This window comes from Harmonia axyridis, chromosome 1 (genome assembly GCF_914767665.1).
Source record: "Harmonia axyridis chromosome 1, icHarAxyr1.1, whole genome shotgun sequence".
In the NCBI taxonomy this organism is placed as follows: domain Eukaryota; kingdom Metazoa; phylum Arthropoda; class Insecta; order Coleoptera; family Coccinellidae; genus Harmonia; species Harmonia axyridis.
This window is the reverse complement of record NC_059501.1, coordinates 26,110,869-26,132,596: the sequence shown is the minus strand read 5'-3', so window position 1 is coordinate 26,132,596 and position 21,728 is coordinate 26,110,869. Positions and strand designations below refer to the sequence as shown.

The 21,728-nt window shown below is 32.1% G+C and overlaps 1 protein-coding gene and 1 long non-coding RNA gene across 6 annotated transcripts in view; one reads left to right on the top strand and one right to left on the bottom strand.

Moving 5' to 3' along the window:
- Positions 1 to 21,425, top strand: part of LOC123671020 (zinc finger protein 711-like) — a 49,482-nt gene extending 28,057 nt beyond the window's left edge. For 2 of the 4 annotated variants that reach the window (XM_045604663.1, XM_045604662.1), the window contains exon 2: positions 19,907 to 21,425. In XM_045604663.1, coding sequence (XP_045460619.1) covers positions 19,907 to 21,047 — 1,141 coding nt within the window. In that variant the 3' untranslated portion in view covers positions 21,048 to 21,425. Of the gene's footprint in view, positions 1 to 3,663; positions 5,667 to 17,657; positions 18,388 to 19,906 lie in introns of those variants that run through there. The other 2 variants (XM_045604664.1, XM_045604661.1) reach the window with 2 other exon arrangements.
- On the bottom strand, positions 5,753 to 17,336 carry LOC123671028. 2 transcript variants are annotated; one of them, XR_006746040.1, is made up of 4 exons: positions 6,703 to 6,774; positions 6,571 to 6,638; positions 6,332 to 6,487; positions 5,753 to 6,272 (listed from the first exon to the last, which is right to left on the bottom strand). It is a non-coding gene; the product is annotated as an uncharacterized LOC123671028 (long non-coding RNA). The 2 variants fall into 2 exon arrangements; XR_006746041.1 differs by lacking the exons at positions 6,571 to 6,638; positions 6,703 to 6,774 and adding an exon at positions 17,213 to 17,336.
- Positions 21,426 to 21,728: the final 303 nt, after the last annotated feature.

Below are 21,728 nucleotides of genomic sequence, written 5' to 3'. Positions count from 1 at the left end.
TTGTTATACAGGCTGATTCACCGGGATGGCCTCTATTAGACGTTTATGGAAAGCTGATCATAATTTTCACTATTTTGAGCTGAAAGTTTGTATATTGGCGTTTGACAATGATCTTTCTTCCTAAAATATTTTCAGTCCTCTACAAAAGCTTTTTTCGCAAAAATATTTTTCTTTTTCAATTCTGCAAGTACATAGTATTATAAGACTGCTTGCGGTTTGGACAAAAATGTATACAGTCCATTCAGGAATTATTGAAATCCCGGGTGGCTTTGGAAAATCGGAATAAAGTTGCTATTGGCTCATTCAGTAACATTTTGAATTGCAGATTTCGGGTTGGCATTGGAAATGTCATTGACAGGAGGTCAGATTTCAGTTTGTTTGTGTTATTGGTTTTGATCCAAGAAATTTTGAAATTGAAAAGTTGTATCAATTTCAAACACACATTGATTAGTTTATTTGAGTATTTCTCGCAATACTGTTTGAAAAAAGAAGAAAGCAAGTCAGTACGGCCTGTATTATTAGCGGAAGAAAACCTGTGCGATACGATTTCACCTTAAAAGAATCATTAAATGATTTGATTGTTACCAAAAGCAACCAATATATCAGTCTGGATAAAATTTGACCAAAAAGCATCTAGATTTTAATCCATCGAACACAACATTACATATAATTAATTCGTTACAAGTTCAAAACAGTTAATAAAAGGAAAATTCTTATTGATGAACAAAAAAATATAATAAGTTGAGTACGATTTTATGGTGAATACAAAGAATATTTGCAACAAAATGTGAAATTCATTCATCTGGAGGAAACTTGGTTATTTGAAAATGGCAGCATTATTGAACAGTGGACTCTAGAAAGAAAACAAAAAGTTTTTCAAATATATTCAAGGGTAAAAGTAGAAGGAGCACTATTTTGAATGCTGGATATTTGGATTTTTACCTGGATGTTTTGTTTTGACAGTGGTGATCATGAGGATTATATAAATCTATGAAGGAAGAATTATTTTATAATTGGGTTGCTAAACAAAGTTTATTGCATTGCATCTATAGTTTATTTATATTCTATATTGAAATTAAGTATTGTTATATTTGTTTTTTGTTCTTCAATGAGTAATCCAAAAATCTAATAAATTTCAATGGCTTTATAGAATTTTTACTGAGTATTTTATCGAAAAATATATTTAGAAGAGTAACTTCAAGAATTTCTTCACCTCTTACCCACTTGAAGATAATAATAGAATGCAATAAAATTTTAAAATTCACAAATTAAAAATAATTTCATGCAAGAATGCTTTTAGTGAGTGAGTTAAAGCTGTTATGGGCAAAATACTTTATGTAATTTAATAGTAACTAGTATAAAAGCATTTCAATAAAAAACAGAAAACTTGAGAATAAATAGTACCTATATTTTTCATACAAATTTAATCAATCATTCATGTCATGAACAGTTTCAAAGAATAGTGACTTTAGAAAGTAATTTACACATTGGCTGATAAATTGGTTCCAATTTTGAAAGTTACAGTACAACTGGAATATCAAAATTTTTCGTATACTAAATGGATTCTTTGAATTTTATTTCTGTCTTATTATGATATGGCTCTTCCATTCACTAAGCTACACTATTTAAATTTATCAACCAGTTTTTTCTGTTTTCTTCACCAGTTTAGACACCACTGTTAACATGATCCATAAGAGTTATTTGATAAGAATTTTGCAAGCAGGTTGGTATTCAGTGTCCATCAGTAATGCAACAATTTTTGAAGAGCCTTTGGTGAAAATGAAATATGCATATTCTAATGATCTTCAATGGGATCTTTCATGGGCGACTCTTAAATGAATAGATATCTCTTCATTGGATTTCTAAGAAATGAGATAGCATTTCACTATATTTTTACGTTATATAATCTGAACTTCAATTTATGAAATCATGACTGTATGCGTCCCATCGTAATAATCGTAATTTCGAAAATTCGGGATCTTTCGGATACAAATATGATGAAAATAATTTAAACTGGTTATTTCTATGATGAACCATAGCAATATTTAGTGATATTTTCGTAACCAGAAATAAAGCCGCGATTAGACGTTCAAGGCCTTCTTCGATGTCAATAATTCCTGAATGGACTGTAAGTTGTTTATAAGATGATCATGAACTTGGACAACTCAAATTCATCAAAACTCAAGATTTCCAAATTAGAAACTATATTTTTTATTATTTCTATCGATTATAGGTACAAAAAAATTAGGGGGTTACTGAAGCAAGTTACAACAAGTACAACGGATCGAATAATGAACATAACATTGTAATAATCAACATTTCATTGGTAAAACGGAAATTGTTGCTTGATTCAATGAGAACAATTCATCAATATGATTAATGACTTTTCATTGTATTAATATCCCAGTTCATAGGTTTTTTTTTAAATCATTAATATTAGACCTCAAAACAGTTTCAAAATGATGAACTTGAAGAGCTTTGCCATTCAAAACATGAATTTCTTGTTCAACAAAGGTACCATATGAAGCGTTCTCTCATATTTAATATATCGCAATAAAAAATAAAAAGAGAAAATGTTCAGAAAAGATGGGCCAACATTTGAGTTTACTTCGAATCTTTTTCAACAGCCTGTCTGCATCCACTCCTGGACATAGGCCTCCCCCTGAATTTTCCAATTTTCCCTATCTTTAGCCAAACGGTGCCGACATCGTCCGACCTTTGTTTTATTTATTTTATTTTATTTATTTGTTTATTGCTTCGAATAAAAGCTTGTATTTACTTTTTTTGTTCACCCCTGCATTTAACAAAAACGGATTAAATGAAGATGGCATCTAAATCGTTTATGTACCTGAAGCAGTGGCCTACGCAAAGGAGGATATATCCATTGTAATGTGTAAATTTGTAAATTTTCAATTCAATTCAATTCAATTTATTTGAGATTCAAACCACAATTACAATGTGCTTAAATATAGTACAAAATACATACAACAATTTCAATGTTATCCCCATCAAGACGAAACAACAAGTCACAACGCTCCATAAATTATTCGTGTGAAAATTTAATCAACGAATTCTTCATCCAGCTGCTATATTAAAAGGCTTGATCTGATCTGACTGTCTTCGGCATGATCATTATTTATTTACGAGCCAAAAATTCCAAATTATTGATGAAAATAAGCAAGCTGATAAAAAATAATGAGATTTCAAAGTAAAAGCTCCGAACTTCTCTCATTGAAAATCAATCTCAGAAAGTATATACAAATTCAAAGCATATCGGAAACGATTTTTTTTCTTTATCCGCCCCCCTCCCCCAAGGCTCATGTCGGGGTACGCCACTGTCTAGAGGAATGAAGCTACAATTCAAGAAATTAATTGCTGAAATCGGCCAAAGGGTTCAAGGGAAAATGAGATACGAATAAAAAAAAAACATTGCTTCGGACGATACAAATTAATCTGGTACGATATTCATACAATTTTATCGAATGGAAAGATGGCAAAAATAATCCTTTTAAAATATTTGGGTCTCTTCAGAAGCTATGTTATCCAAACATAAAATGTAAAAGTTTGCAGGTTACATGAAACTGTCTTCAAATTCCAAAAAATTTTGAAATTGTGTTCTCTTTTAATATCCTAAAAATTTTATATTAACTTCTTTGATTCTAGTGTCCAGCATACAATTGACGGGCAGTATACTGAAGATATAAAGACCGAAGACGTTAAGACGGAAGATATAGATATTGTTGACCAGTACATTGATGAGAATGGAATAAGATCGTCGATTGGATATGAAACTGAAATGAAGAGAGATTGTAGTTTCAATGAGAAAATTACTTGTGAAATTAAGCCATTGGGTAGTAAACATGACTCATCTAATAAATATAAAACTAGGAATCATATGGATGCTGCTCCTTCGAATAAACATGAACAAGAATGTCTAGTATGTGAGTATTCAACAAATGACAAGATAAATCTAAAACGGCATTTTGATGCTGTTCATTTGAATAAGCGAGAACATTATTGTAAGTTTTGTGAGTATTCTGCTAAACATAAGCAGGGACTTGAAAACCATATAAAGGCTGTTCATTTGGATAAACGAGAACATAAATGTCACCTGCGCAACTATGCTTCAGCTTATAAACAGAATATCAAAAAGCATATAGTTGCAGTTCATTCAAATAAACGAGAACATAAATGTGTGTTTTGTGAGTATGCTGTTAAAAAAAAGAAAGTTCTTGAAAACCATATAAAGGCTGTTCATTTGGATAAACGAGAACATAAATGTCACCTGTGCAACTTCGCTTCAGCTTATAAACGGAACCTCAAAAGGCATATAGTTGCAGTTCATTCGAATAAACGAGAACATAAATGTGTGTTTTGTGAGTATGCTGCTAACGAAAAGAAACATCTTGAAAACCATATAAAGGCTGTTCATTTGAATAAACGAGAACATAAATGTCACCTGTGCAACTATGCTTCAGCTTATAAACAGAACATCAAAAAGCATATAGTTGCAGTTCATTCGAATAAACGAGAACATAAATGTGTGTTTTGTGAGTATGCTGCTAAACATAAGTCAGAACTGGATACTCATATGAAGGCTGTTCATTTGGGTAGACGAGAACATAGATGTCACATGTGCAATTTTGCTTCAGCTTATAAACAGAACATCAAAAAGCATATAGTTGCAGTTCATTCGAATAAACGAGAACATAAATGTGAGTTTTGTGAGTTTACAGCTAACCAGAAGGGAAGCCTTGAAAATCATATAAAGGCTGTTCATTTGGATGACCGAGAATATAGATGTCACCTATGCAGCTTTATTTCAGCTCATAAAAATAACATCAAACAGCATATAGATGCAGTTCATTTGAAAAAACGAGAACATAAATGTGAAATTTGTGAGTATGCAGCTAACCAGAAGAAAGATCTTGAAATTCATATGAAGGCTGTTCATTTGGATAAACGAGAACAGAGATGTCACATGTGCAGCTTTGCTTCAGCTTATAAAAAGAGCATCAAAAGGCATATAGATGAAGTTCATTTGAAGTATGAACGAAAAGGGAGGAGTCGATAAATATATGAATGTTATTCGCTTCAATAAACGAGAATGTGTTAACATTTTTAACTCATATTCATAATCACACTCATACTCGCATACGAGTATGATTCAGTTATAAAAAAAACCTAAAAAAGCATATAAATACTATTCATTTGAATGAAAAAAACTAAAATATCACGTATACAAGTTCACTGTGTTTGGTAACAAAATTGTCATGGGAAAATGAGTAACTACCTCTAGTGCCTGATGATGTTATGACGATTCAGAATTGAATAATTTAATCCTGAGGACAAATGTAACTGAGGTACCTCTCAACAATCAGATTGTGAATATCAACGCTTGCAGAACAGAATTAATCAATATTCATTTTATCGAATTAATTAGTAAAATTCTCAAAGAACCTATTTTAAATATTGATTTTTTTTAAATTAATTTCTGAACAACAATTTCTTCATAATTAATTCATAAGCAGTAATATTCCTAAATAAAGCTATTTCAAATATTGATTTTCATTTTAATTAATTTATGAACAACAATTTCTTCAAAATTAATCTTAAGCAGTAATCCATAAGAAGTAATATCATTGAATAAACCTATTTTAAATATATTGATTTTTATTTTAATTAATTTGTGAGCAACAATTTCTTCATAAGTAATTCATAAGCAGTAATGTTCCTAAATAAACAATCTATTTCAAATATTGATTTTGATTTTAATTAAGTTGATCAGGTGCCATCTGTGCCTCACCCAAAGTCACAAAGACAAATCCAGGGTGGGACACCTTGGATTTGACTCTGTGATTGCAAAACGGTTCTCACTACTCCACTTTTATTTTAATTATCTGTGTATTAATCATAACTTTCGCTTCTCTATCCTTTTTTGTGGGAAGAATTCCTTCATTAATTTTCTTCCTGTTTTTAAGAGATTCAATCTCTTATCAAGGAGTGTAATATTTCTCCACAAACTCTGTTCGAGTGAGAGCCTTCGAAATTGTAGTCTCCTTCTTTTTTTCATTTCACATTCAAAGTACTATACCAAAATATCAGTTGGGCGCAGCAGTAATGCTATGAAGTAATAAAGACAAATGATTTGATTGGTAAGTATAATGATTCCTGGGGTCACGAAGTTCCAAAATGTGATGCAAAGAAATGTAGTCGACTCGCCGTAACAACCATTTTGGAAATGTGGTCTCCTTCTTGATAATGGTGGTTCCCTTGACAAAAAATGAATGATATTAATAAACAATTGATACTTTGAAATAGGTTTTGTTACCATCAAATTTTCTTTTTTTATATCTTGATTTCCAGGGGGCGGAGGAGTCTCTTTCTCTAAAATTCATTCAGTCTATGCAAGCTCCGAGACACTCAGAAGCTGACTTACAGGTGTCAGCAACTCTGATGACACATATTTTTGAAAAGTTTCATTGTTCTGAAAGAAAGTATATTAGTGGTCTTAGTTAACTCAAATATTATGAAAAGTAAATTGTTTTGATCATGAACAAAATCACTTACAACAGTATTCACTTCATAATTATGATTTAATAAGATAAGTCTTCGCTTACAGATGTTCTTCAATATTGCTGTGTAAAAGTGAACTAAAATAGTGGAATCTCTGCTCAAAAAATAACCAAATTTTATACTCACGTGAGTACTACAGAAAACATTATAAGGCTGAAGAATCATTTGATTCAATCCATGGAAAAGCATTGAAATATAATTATTTGAGATATTCATACGTATTATCGGAGAACGACGTACTCGGCAAAAAAAAGGGAACAGCTGCAAAGAAGAACACAGCTATCTCGTTAACTAAAGGCGTTCATACACTATAGATAATTGAAACAACCAAAATTATGAATGACGCTGCCGTTAAAAAAATTCATAATAGATGAAATCCAAAAAAATAAAGAAGAATTGAAAAATGCAATCAAGGCAAGTGAAACGAAATCGAAAATCTCAAAACTAAAGTCCACGATTTGGAAAAAGAAAATTTCTCCTTGAGAAATAAGGTTGAATTTCTTGAGAAAGGTAGTAAAGAAATAGTTATTTATGTATCAAGGGAGTAATGAGGGTTTTAACCACAGAGGGCAACAGATTTCAATCCCGAGGGACGTAAGTCCCGAGGGATTGTTGCGTTGCCCGAGGTGGTTAAAATCCAATAACTCACAAGATAGATAATTAATTTTATTTCATACTGCATGAAATATAAAAACCAAATTGTTTTGGTTTTCAGAACAAAACGAATTATCTTTATAAAGAATTAAGTAGGCATGGTTGCCATGGAAATGTCACTGACAACATTGTAGATATTTGTCATATCGTGTTTCTCATCATATTCAAATTTGTGAAAATGAATGCAAACTCAGAGAGAATTGAGATTTCAAGAGATTTGTTGGAAAAGGCTGAAAAAGCTCGTTCCGTACTACTACCGATAAAGTCGGAACTTAAGTACAAAAAGGAATATGAAAAATTTCTGCAGTGGATGGAGTTAACCATATGGATAGTAAAAACACGAGTGAAACTGTAATGTTGCTCAGTTCAACCGGTTGAAAAAAATACATTCGGGAAAATTCCAAGCAAAATTGCTAGTTTTTTGGAATTGCCGAATCCAGAAACATTCACAGGACATTGTCTGCGAAGGACTTCTGCGACTGCCTTGGTCAATGCAGGAGCAAATATGACAACATTGAAGAGACATGGTGGATGGCGAAGTTCAACGGTGACAGAAGGGTATTTGACCGAGAGCATGGAATTGAAAAACAAAACTGCAAGAATGTTAGCTGGCATGTCAGATGAAAGAAGGGAAACAACTTCATGTTTGAATACAGTCATTAACAGTGACAACCGTTTAATAGAAAATCCTTGCAATTCGGGTAGCAACTTTAGTGGTAAATTCGACAACTGTCGGTTTGTTTTTGTGAACACTTTAGAGGAAGTTAAAGATCTATAACTGCCCTGTTTAAGTTATGACTAAGATGCATAGAATACCTGGTGTGTTTACTGATTCGATTTTGTTTCAGACTTTTCGAGAGACCCACCTGTTGCTTTGGTGGTCTGCTTTACCAGAATGCTGTAAGGTGGCGCTCTTTAAAATTTTTCGAATTCCCGCATTTGCCTGGTGCCGATTAAAAAGGAAATACTGATTTTAGACACTGCAAACATTCACAATAAATTACAATTCAGTTCATATCGAATTTTTACTCAAATGAATGGAATATAATGACAGACCATAGAATATAAAATATTATTGTTCTATACTCAAAGTTCACGACAAGAGCGTAGAAATAGGGGGTTACTGGGGGTAATTACACGGTGCTCCTAAATTGGAGATACAAATGAAAATGACAGATTTCCGGATCATTTTAAGAAAAAAAGTCCTATAACATGAGTCCCCAAACATTTTGTTTTGAGATACATGTGTTGAAGTTATTTTCTCGTATAACCTTCCCTTCACAAGATATTCAATATGAATTGGCCATAGATATTCCAGTTTAAAGTTTTCACTAAGTGATATGCTAATTTTGAATGCAAATCTACAGGGTGATATATTTTCTGGAAGGATGCCTGCTTCCTTCCTCCAAAACTATATTTTGGTGAATGGCTGTTAGTTTAGAAAAATGTAGAAAAAAAACTCTGGTCCAGTACTACACTTTTTGGTTTGTTATAGTTTTGTCGTATCTGCTATCGATTTCGAGAAAAATCTCTAGTAATCCTCAGGAAAATCCAAATTATTATAAAGATCCAGCTAGTAAGCTCTAATGAATGCATTAATTATAAGTTTTGGTATTTATTTACCTAATCTGTAGCGAAGATTAATAAATATTTGATAAACTGTACGACACACTAGAAACAACCTGTATATTGAAAGCAAAGCCTTTGTGGGCTCATATTAATGAAACTTTTTTTTCTCAAAATTATCCAAGTAATTTCTCATTTTCCTTCGTAACTCTTATTTGAGAACAAGGTAAGAACAACCGAATTAGTAACAACAAAAATCATTTCGAGTAATTTGGTTCAAACTTCATCATCAAACTTCTTTTTCTAACATTACAGATATGAATAAAAGTTGTCGTCAAAACTTTTTTTCGATTATCCCTCCCCAAGAAAAAAAAGATCTACGCCCTTGGTTCACAAGAGTCGAGAATTGAGAGAAATGTCAAATGTAAACGATGTATGCGCCATCTGAAAAGCCCGCGATCCCTCGAAATCAAGTAGGTATAAATCTCCCGTTTTGTCTGAAAGTTTTACAGGTATAAGTAGACACACCAGGTATTCTATGCATCTTAGTTATGACAATGTTTATAGTTACGGTAACTAAGCATTTATTCCTTTGTAATGTATCAGTATGAAATAAACAATATTGTCATTTTTGGAATAGACTTAGACGAGGAAGTTTCAGTAGAACATGTTCTTCAAGAACTAAATAACCGTCTTGAGATTGATATTACTTACAAAGATATCAATAACATATACCGCTTAGGAAAAAATAAAGAATGTCCTGTTAAAACTGCATTCATTTCCTACTTAACGAAAAAGAATGTCCTACAAAATGCTAAGAAGTTGAAAGGTTCTGGTATTTCAATCGTACATGATCCTCACAATAAAAGAACAAGAAGAATACATAATTTTGAGAAGATACCTGTTGACAAAAAGAGAGAAAGGAGAAAAGAATTGCTTCATTAAAAGGAAAAAGTTGGTTGTAAATGGAAATGAGTTTATTATTGAAGAGTTACTAGGAATTGAAGAAGACGAAGCCTTACCGAAGACAAATAGTACCTCTGCTACACCGACACAGAAACTGCTTTTACAGCCCGAAACTCCGGGGGAACAACTACGAACCTCATTGGTGGCTTCGAAAGAAAACATATCAATCGAACTCAAGAAAAACCAAATAAAATTGGATAAAATTATGAAACTTCGTTCTGATTCGTCTTCATTACATATTGGAAAAAAATCAAAGTTGGTATTCAATAAAGAAATAGATAAAATAAACATTTCAGTTATTATTGTTGTTAAATTATTATAAAAAAGAAAAAAAAAATTGATATATTATCATCATCATAATTGTAAGCCATTACTAATTTTTGTTCTATCTATATATAATGCTGTTTTATACTGGGCTACTATCTTATACTTCATTTGTAATTTAATATATTATATAATCACTATGGATCAGTACATTAGAGATTGCGAATACTAGACAGTCAATACGATCGGGGTCGAGCAAATGTGCAGTATATTTGATTACCCTGTTGATTCTTGCGATAACAACACTTTTTCTTTGGTACACCAGAATATTAGAAGCATAGCAAAGAATATTGATGAATTCGATTTATATTTAGGTGAAACCGATACAGTATTCGATTATATCATTTTGACAGAAACTTGGTTGATTCAATATATTAATTTCTTCAGTAAAAATGGTTACGTGACTATTCACAATGGAGGAGATGACAATAAAAACGATGGTGTTGTTGTATATATAAAGGAAAATTCTAATTACGTAACGAACATTATCCACATTGATAAATGCAAAGCAATTGAAACTCAAATCAATACTCGTAACAGAAAGAAACTAATAATCACAGCTCTTTAAAGACCTCCTTCCACGAACGTAATACTATTTCTGGATCAACTCAAACTTTACCTGGAACAATCAAGACACAAAACATCAGATTCCCATATTATTGTCGGTGATATGAACATAAATATCGGACTTGGGGATGACAAAATTGTATCGGAGTATCTGAACATATTGAGTGAAAACAATTTTGAATCGATGATAAACAACGATACCAGAGTACAAGGTAAGTCTGCTTCGTGTATTGATCATATTTTTTTGGAATGTAAAACACCTGAGTTCAAGGAAAAGTATAGGCCAATAATTGTACACTCACATATCACTGATCATTATACACAAATCTTGAAAATGCTGATTGAGTCGGAACCTACACAGGCTTCAATAGAATCCTATGTTGAATACATTGATTACAAGAACTTCAGGAGCGAATTATGTGAGTATGATTGGCGTACATTTTACGAAATGAGAGATATAGAAATGACTACTCCATTCTTTATTGAGCGTATATGTAAACTGACAGAAAAATATACAAAAAGAATCAAAAGGAAAAAAGACGATAAAAAAAGGAAAGAATGGGTTACAAAAGCACTTATGAAATCAATAACTACAAAAATCAACTATATATAAAAAATATCGTGAGAACCCAGAAGCTTACGGAGAGGAATTTAAGAATTACCGCAATCGTCTAAATCGTGTTATGGAAATTACGAAATTGAACTATTATAACTTAAAGATTGACAAAAACAAAAAAAGCTCGAAACAACTCTGGAACACAATAAATAGTATAGAATGTAAGAAGAAAAAGTCAACCATCAAAGAAATTATCATAAACAACGATGTATTGACCGATAACCTGAAAATTGCAAATGCCTTCAATAAACACTATGCGGAAGAAGGAAAAAAATTGGCTTCATCAATTCAAAAACCGATTGCTATTCCACCACCTAGAATAGTTATTTATAATACAAGTGTAGAAGGCATTGATATTCTTCCACGTGTTCAAAATTCAAAAACAAGCCACGAAGTGGCGAGTTTTGGAATGAACGAGTGGTAGAATGAGCCTTCTGGACGAGTATTATACAGTATTTTCTCTAATTCATTGCATTTTCATTGAAATTAATGAAATATTTCCATAAATATATTTAAGTGATTTTTGCATTGAAAAATGTTGGTTGGCAGAACTGATTTCTTTAAGGCAAATTCTCAAGAGTTGCAACAAGTTGAAGGGAAAAAATATATCTATAGCTAACGACCTAACCCATAACCAAAGACAAGAATTTAAAATATTGAGGAAGCATCTCTTTCTTGCCAAGCAAGAGGAGAAATATAAGGATTGTTTCATAAAAGGAAACAAACTCATCGTTAACGGAATTGCATATGGAATTGAAGACCTGGAGAGAGACGAAAACTTGGAGCCTAGACACAACAGTGCACCTTCCACTCCCACGATCGATGCTTTGAAGAAAGTGGTTCCTGAACAAGCGAAAACTCCCAGTACCCCCAAGGCCTCAACAACAAAAAAACCGATTCCAAACCTAAAAGCGACACAGGATAAGCCAAGAACAAGGTCAGTAAACAAAAATTAGGCGCAAAAATGATTCCTCTACAGTACTAAGACTTCAGTTTTCTGTTCCGTGGTTGATTTCTCTCATAATTTCTCACTATCTGTGAATATTTTCTGTCGAAAGATGAACCCATACATACGCGATTACGAATATAGAGTGAAGGTAGCTAAAGAGTTTGATTCTTTCAGTGAATTTAACTTACATTCGGAGCAACTGGAAAATATTCCAGAATTTAATATAATACATCAAAATATCTGCAGTCTGTCCAAAAATTTGGATGAATTCAAGATCTATTTAGCTCAAGTTCATAAGCAGTTTGACTGTATCATCTTAACAGAGACGTTCAAGCTACCCTGCCTGGGAGTGTTCGGTTTGGATGATTATTATATGATTTACAATGAAGGTGATGTTAACAGAAACGATGGCGTGGTTGTGTATATAAAAAATGGCTACGACTTCAACTATTCAATAGTAAATATTGGAGGATGCAAGTCTGTTGAATTGGAGGTAAAATCCAAGGCTGAACAAAATATTTTAATTTCAGCTATTTATAGATCGCCTGCAAATGATGTGAATGACTTCGTTGTGGAACTCAGGGACTATCTGTTAAAAACGTCATCTAGGAATTGCAGTTACCATGTTTTTGCGGGTGATATAAATGTGAATATTTCAGAGGAAGATCAAGCGGTTGCCGAATATTTGAATATTTTTTACGAGTTTGATTTTATGTCGTACATCAATAACGTTACGAGACCAAGAAGCGGAACCTGCTTGGATCATTTCTTTATTAAAGCAAAACGAGAAAACGGTGATATCAATTCATACGTGATAAAAACTAACGTAACCGATCATTACACTATCATGGCGAAAATACAAATGAATAAAGATTTTCAGCGAAACCACCGTAAACAAAATGTATCAATTATCCAGGTTTGAAACAAGACCTACAGGATTTCGATTGGAAACAGTTCGTGTCAATTGATAACATAGATGATGCAACAGTATTCTTTCTCGACGTGTTGAAGAAAAAAATTGAGAAAAATACAAAACACAAAAAAATCAAACACAAATTTATCAAGAGGAAAGCTTGGATTACTGATGGCCTAGTGCGGTCCATTAACAGAAGGGATAGATTACTCAGGGAGTACAAAAATAACATGTCTGATACAGTTTTGAAGGGGGAATATTTGAACTATAGAAATACACTGAATTGTTTGATAAAAACCAGAAAAAAAAATTACTATAGGGAAAAAATTGAAAACAATAAAAATAGTAGTAAAGCATTGTGGAACACAATAAAAACATTTGATGAAAAGCAAAATAATGGTGGGATAGCACAGATAATGGATGAAAGTGGCCAACTCACAGATAATAGAGAAGAAATTTCTGATGTTTTTAACAACTATTATATAAATGTCGGTGAAAATCTTGCCAGGCAGGTCATACTTCCGGAGACTCCTCCTCTGAATAGATATTCGTCCCGTCAATCTATGTTTTTTCGGCCAACCGATGAAGGAGAAGTTATAAATCTAATCAACTCCCTTAAATCCAATAAAGCAACAGGAATTGATGGAATCAAATCGGAAACATTAAAAGAGATAAGAAATGAAATTGCAAGTCCGCTGACACATCTGATAAACAAAGTATTAATAGGGGGCCATTTTCCATCAATTTTCAAAGAAGGTGTTGTCCAACCTCTATTTAAAAAAGGTTGTAAAAAAAGCCCTGGTAACTATCGCCCAATTTCTCTTATAAGTAATCTATCGAAAATACTGGAGAAGGTTATAAAAATAAGAATGATGCAGTATATAGAAAAAAATGATTTGATATCAAATAGGCAATTCGGGTTTCGGGATGGTAAATCTGCAGAAGATGCAATTCACTTACTTACAACTAAAATCTATGAAGATTTGGATAGAGGCAGACCATCCTTATGTGTTTTTTTAGATCTTGCAAAAGCCTTCGACACTGTCAATCACACACAGTTGTTGGAGGTATTGCAGGATCTAGGGTTTAGAGGAAAAGCCCTTGAATTGTTGGAAACTTACCTTCTTAATAGAGAACAATGTGTTAAAATTGATGAAACATTGAGCAAAAAACTAAAAATAAGATATGGAGTACCACAAGGAACTGTACTAGGTCCAGTACTTTTTATAATTTATATAAACTCCATACTTACCTTCAATAGCTCCGGTACGGTTTCCAGTTTTGCAGACGACACTATCGTCATATATGAGGATGAAACTTGGAACGGGTTGAAAGAAAAAGCAGAAAGAGATATGGGAAATTTAATCAAGTGTTTTGGCCAAAAAGTGCTTTCAATAAATTATGAGAAAACCTGTTTCGTTCCCTTTTCTTGTTACGCCAGTGGCCTCCCTGAATATGACACTTTACAGATTGATATAAGTTCTGAGGAAACCATTACGATACAAAGAGCCAATAACGTGAAATATCTGGGCATTATAGTTGATAGTCATCTTCGGTGGGATAAACATCTGGTGCAGGTCTGCAAAACTCTTCGTTCGCTACTTTATAAGTTCAAACACTTTCAGCAAATATTGGATTTCAAATATCTTAAAATTCTCTTTCAAGCATTGGTGGAAACACGACTTACCTATGGTATTTTGGCTTGGGGGGCAGCAGCAGATGCACACTTGCACAATCTCGAAGTTATTCAAAAAAGATTTTTGAAAATTATATCATCCAAACCAATCAGGTACTCATCCGACCGGATATTTGCGGAGGCGGAAGTTCTTGATTTACGTCAGCACTATTTCTATAAAGTTGTGATAAGACGATTCAAAAGCAGATTTAATCTACCACTCATCAGCCATAAATACCAAACTCGTCTAAAAACGAATAACTCTCTGAGAATGATATCATCTAGAACGAAAATAGGACAGAGAAATCATATTTTTTTGGCTAGTAGATTTTATAACTTTCTCCCGACTGAAATCAAAGAAGTCTCAAACATATACTCCTTCAAAAAAAGGACTAGATGTTATCTTCTTTCTTTGGAACGTATGGTTGTCCATTCATTGTTTAAATGTTAGAATAGTACAATATCTTATAGATCTATTTATCATTATTGTTCGTTACCTACATTGTGATATTTATGTTTCAATATTTACATGTATCTCTTTATCCCTGTTTTATTATATTTAGTAGACTTTCATTATGTTATGATTATATTAGCAAATTTTACACCATAATTTTAGATATATTTTTTACATGGAAATTTAACTGAACCCCATTCTGAAGTGTCCTGTACAGGTGTTTATAGGTGTTTTAGAATAGGTAACTCGCCCACGCACAGGCTCTGCCTTAGTGGATACTTGTTTATTCGAGAATATCTTTTACCAAATTATACTTGACATGTAAAAAACATTACTTACTCAAATTTGAAATTTTTGAATAAACTTATTATTATTATTATTATTATTATTATTATAAATTGATGAATTGACAGATAAAGCCGTGGCGGAAAGTTCAGAGTACCAACATAGAATAATAAAATATAACCATGAAAACTGTGCGTTTCTGATATATTCTCGCACGATTTTGTTCTACAAGATGTGAAAGAATGAACGCAATAACCAAAGTCGATGTTTCTTCCACCTGTAGATGAGAAAGAAATATGTCAGATTATAAATTCATTGAAATCAAAGAAATCACCAGGAATTGACAAGATTGAATCTGAAACTCTCAAAGAAATTCAAAAAGAAATCGCTAAATCCATGACATATCTTATCAACAAAATGATGAAATCTGGTGTATATCCCTCTATACTCAAAGTGGCCGTTATAAAGCCACTCTATAAAAAAGGAAAAAAACGTGTAATTGAAAACTATAGACCTATTTCACTGATATCCAATATCGCGAAAATTTTTGAAAAAGCTCTCAAGAATAGACTGAATGATTATATAATATAAATAAAAACAACTTGCTATCAAAAAAACAGTTTGGGTTCAGAGAAGGCAAATCTACGCAAGATGCCATTATAAACTTAACATCCCAAATTTATAAAGCGATAGACAACGGGAGACCCAGTCTGTGTATATTTCTAGACCTCTCCAAGGCTTTTGATACTGTGAGTCATACGCAGCTACTCGAGACCTTGGAAGATATTGAAGTTCGAGGAACAACTTACAATCTCTTAGAAAGCTATCTATATCAGAGGAAACAATTTGTGAAAGTTGAAAATGAAATGAGTTCAGAAGAGTTAGTTCAGTTTGGTGTGCCACAGAGTACAGTCCTTGCGCCACTATTGTTCTCGATATATCTCAATAATTTACTGAAATTGAACACTACCGCAAAGCTTTGCAGATGACACTGTGATAGTATATGAGGATAACAATTGGTATGATCTGAAGGAAAAGGTGGAGTCTGATATGCCACATATAATTGAGTGGTTTAATCATCAACTATTGACAATAAACTATAAAAAAAACGAAATTTATGACTTTTACAGCTTACAGAAATCACTTACCAAATTTCAACACCTTCTATATACGGGGCAACGAATCGGTTATTAATGTTTCCAGAACAGATACTATCAAATATTTGGGTGTAATAATAGATAGTCATATGAGATGGGACGTTCACACTGAGAACGTTACAAAAACCTTAAAAAGTATGCTTCAAATATTTGAGTGAATTACTTGACATTCACCAGTTGAGAATCATTTACTTTGCTCTGGTGGAATCTCGTATTCAATATGCCATATTGAGCTGGGGAGGGGTTGCTGCTGCTCACTTGAGAAAGTTGGAAACGATACAGAAACGAATTCTGAAAATTATGTATGGAAAAGAACCAACCTTCCCTAGCAATTTACTTTTTTCACTAGCAAAAATATGCGATGTAAGACAAACATTTCTTTATAACATACTAACACATATACCCAAAAACAAATATTTATTGAATAATATTGATCACTAGGAAAAAAAAGAACATCACGTAAAAACATCTCTGAGTAGTACAACAATCGGACAACGAAATATATCTTACCTCATTCCAAAAATTTTCAGTTTTCTGCCCTCTGAACAAAAAATAAATATAATAAATATAAACTCTCGTTACATGTTGAAAAAAAAAAATAAGAAACTACGTTCTTAACTTGAATAGAGATCTAGTTCGATCTCTGATCGACTAACAGACTTTTTTCGATGTTTATGTGTTGCTCTATCGTATGGATCAATATATAAAATGTCAATTCGATTATGTAAATCCACAAATTATTTAAAAATTTTGTTTATTGTTATATTTTTTTTTTGCTCGTAGTTCTATCTAAAATAGGTTAAATGTCAAAGTTTTAGGAGTCAAGTATTGTAGATATTATATGCATAATATATAAGAAATACTGTAAATTTAACTGTGCAAAACCCTCGCGCAACTTTAGTTTTAGTGGGATTTCAATGTTTATTTACATCTCAACGATTCCTTTGTTACCTATGTAACACATAGATTTTACTGACAATTTTGTGGAATAATATCGGATATATTTATATTATGGACAGTGATAGCGACTCAGAATTACTTACAACTCCAGAAATAAGGGAGGTGGCAAAAAATATTGATTGTCGAAAAATGTCGAATTTTTTATTCTTATAATAGAATGAATACATTTTGCTGCCAAGGTAGGAAACTCCTTACTTTGCTGCCTGACAAGAAAATTAATGGTTTGCTGATTGATATATGTCTGCAAAATAAATATTTGCTGTCAATCGGAGAAAAACTTCTTTAAATTTATTCGTTATTATTAGAGATTCTTATGTCCCGCAGTGGACGCAGATGGTAGGGTGATGATTATATATTACTTCCATTCAATTCGGAGTTGTTAGTTTCCAATAAACTCCTCAAAATGAAAATGAAATATTTATTTCAAAAAAATTTATTTGAATATTTAACTCGCTTAGTTCGCAGAGCTTACGAAGGAAAGAACTAAGCAAAGAAAACCTTAACTTGTGTTAAAAAGCGCTTTATCTCAAAAAGATCCATAATTACAGTTTACTTCAGTAAATTATATGCGTGTATACGTTCTTAACCATTCCATTTGAAGAGTTGTTAGTGTATTCCGATGAACATCATGTTTACCCAGAAAAAAATGAGAATAATCACAACAGAGTTAAGATAGAATTGAAAGAAATGGAACAAGATTATGATAGGATATCATTCGACAATGAGTGAGTATTCATCTCTGGTTTGAACAACAAACTAATGAAATATTTCAAGAGTATCTTACTTGAATGAACCTGATATTTTCACTTTTTTAGGAACTATTTACATACTCACCGGAAAAATTAGGGGAACGGACAAAATCTCAACGAAGTTCATTTTCTCTTGAACCCTTTAGCCGATTTTAGCAATGATTTTTTTTAATTGTAGTTTGATTTCTCAGAAATATAACTACTCGAATGTCGTCCTCAGCTACTTTGATTGTTGTTATATACAGAGGAGAACAAAAAAAAAATGAAAAGAAATAAATTATTGACAACTCCCTTTGTTGTGAATTGTTGACAAACGAGTGTTTAGGAACACTTTCGTGTTGGCACGAAATCGTGAAGGAAAAATTATTGTTACCAATTAATCTTCAAATTAATTAAAATGACATATTTTTGGAAGATATTCTCTTTCATTTATTGCGATATCTCAATTTAGTGTGGTTTCAGTTCACTGAAAAAAAAGTTTTTATTGTATTAAAGAATTGATGTTGAGCGTTTGCTGTTTGATGAAATATTCATTGGATAGAAGAATTTTGAACATAATATGTTATATATTTCGGTTTATATTAACTACAAAACTATAAATTCTATGTTATTGATACAAAGTTCAACTGTCGAATAATGAACCTAACATTATAGTAATGAATCAATACAATTAACTGTTCTATGGAATTCACGTACATTTTCCGGTGTATCAATTTAATTTAACTTGAAGAGTTTTGCGATTCGAAACATTTTTTCTCGAAAAATAGTACTATATGAAGTGCAGAAATTTCTTCTCAAATTCGAGAAATCGCAAGGGAGGATGGCTTCTGAACCGTTATGTTTCCGAGGGATCAAGCTACAAACCTAAAAAATAATTGCTAAAATCGGCCAAAGTATTCAAGGAAAAATGAACAACAAATTTCCTTGAAGTATTGTCGGTTTCCCTAAATTTGCCTGTGTTTATATATTTTTGAAAACACTGTATTATTTTTGGATGGTGATTGATTATTTTTTATTCCACAATGTTTTTCCACTCTGAAATTATTCAAAAATTCAGAGATTACTCGCAAATCAAAAACAAACATAATGATTTCTTCGAACAATAAGAAGTGGGTCAAAATCAATTTATAATCAATAATGGTTCAAAATTAAACTGGTACGATATTTATATAATTTTTAATGAATGGAAAGATGGCAAAAATAATCCTTGTGAAATATTTGGGTCACTCCAGATGCTAAGTTACCCAAACATAACAGTGAAAATAATGGTTTTAAACGTCTGAAAATAATTATAAGAAAATAATATAACTTCAATAATAGGTATACTTTTTCCGGAATTAAAAATTGTCTGTATGCCATTATAAATTAGTCTCTTATAAAAAAGCAAATTTTCAGGTTACAGATTATATGAAACAGTCTTTCAAGTGAAATTGTGTTCTATCCTAACTACCAAAAATTTAATTGTTTCTCATAACAATAAGTTCTTTGATTCTAGCGTTCAGTATGCAATTGACGGGCAGTATACTGATGTTTTGAAGACTGAAGATATAGATATTGTTGACCAGTTCATTGATGAGAATGCAATAAGATCGTCTATTGGATATGAAACAGAAATGAAGAAAGATTATAGTTTCAATGAGAGAATTACTTTTGAAATTAAGCCATTGAGTAGTGAACAAGCGTCATCTCATAAAGATCAAATAACGAACTATATAGATACTGTTCCTTTGAATAAACAAGAACTTGAATGTCTAGTATGTGAGTATATAACAAATAACAAGGCAAATCTAAAACGGCATTTTGATGCTGTTCATTTGGATAGACGAGAACATAGATGTCACCTGTGCAACTTTGCTTCAGCTTATAAACATAGCATCGAAAGGCATATAGTTGCAGTTCATTTGAATAAACTAGAACATAAATGTGAGTTTTGTGACTTTGCAGCTAACCAGAGGGGAAGCCTTGAAAATCATATAAAGGCTGTTCATTTGGATATACTAGAACATAGATGTCACCTGTGCAACTATGCTTCAGCTTATAAACAGAACATCAAAAAGCATATAGATGCAGTTCATTTGAATAAACGAGAATATAAATGTGAGTTTTGTGACTTTGCAGCTAACCAGAAGGGAAGCCTTGAAAATCATATAAAGGCTGTTCATTTGGATAAACTAGAACATAGATGTCACCTGTGCAACTTTGCTTCAGCTTATAAACATAGCATCGAAAGGCATATAGTTGCAGTTCATTTGAATAAACTAGAACATAAATGTGAGTTTTGTGACTTTGCAGCTAACCAGAGGGGAAGCCTTGAAAATCATATAAAGGCTGTTCATTTGGATATACTAGAACATAGATGTCACCTGTGCAACTTCGCTTCAGCTTATAAAAAGAACATCAAAAAGCATATAGATGCAGTTCATTTGAATAAACGAGAATATAAATGTGAGTTTTGTGACTTTGCAGCTAACCAGAAGGGAAGCCTTGAAAATCATATAAAGGCTGTTCATTTGGATAAACTAGAACATAGATGTCACCTGTGCAACTATGCTTCAGCTTATAAACAGAACCTCAAAAGGCATATTGATGCAGTTCATTTGAAGTATGAGCTAAACAGAAGGGCGGAGTCAAAATGATATGAATGTTATTCACTTCAATAAACGAGAATATAGGTGTCAACTTTTTCAACTAAAGCATACGAGTATGCTTAGTTAGAAAAAAGCCTCCAAAAGCATATAAATATTATTCATTCGAATGAAAAAAAAAATCACCTATGTAAGTTAACTGTAGTTGGTAACAAAATTTTCTTGTGGATAATGAGGAACTACCTCTAGTACCTGATGACATTGACGATTCAGAATTGAATAATTTGATTGTGACGGCAGATATACCTGATGCACCTCTCAACAATCAGAGTGTGAATATCAACACTTGCAGAACATATTGAATTAATAGTTACATTTCCAAATTATGTCATAAACAGTAATGTTCTCAAATAAAGGACCTATTTTAAAGATTGATTTTTAATTTTATCAAGTTGTGAACAATTTCTAATCATCTCTTAATTTTGAACAGTCACTCTTTGAGAGGGATAAGGTGCCAGAATAATTTGATCGTGACGGCAAACCTGATGTATACCTCTCAACAATAAGAGTGAGAATATCAACGCTTGCAGAACAGAATCAATTGATAGTTATTTCATCAAATTAATTCATAATTCATATTCTTAAATAAACCTATTTTAAATAATGATTTTTATTCTAATTAAGTTGTGAACAACAATTTCTTCATAATTAATTCATAAGCAGTAATGTTTT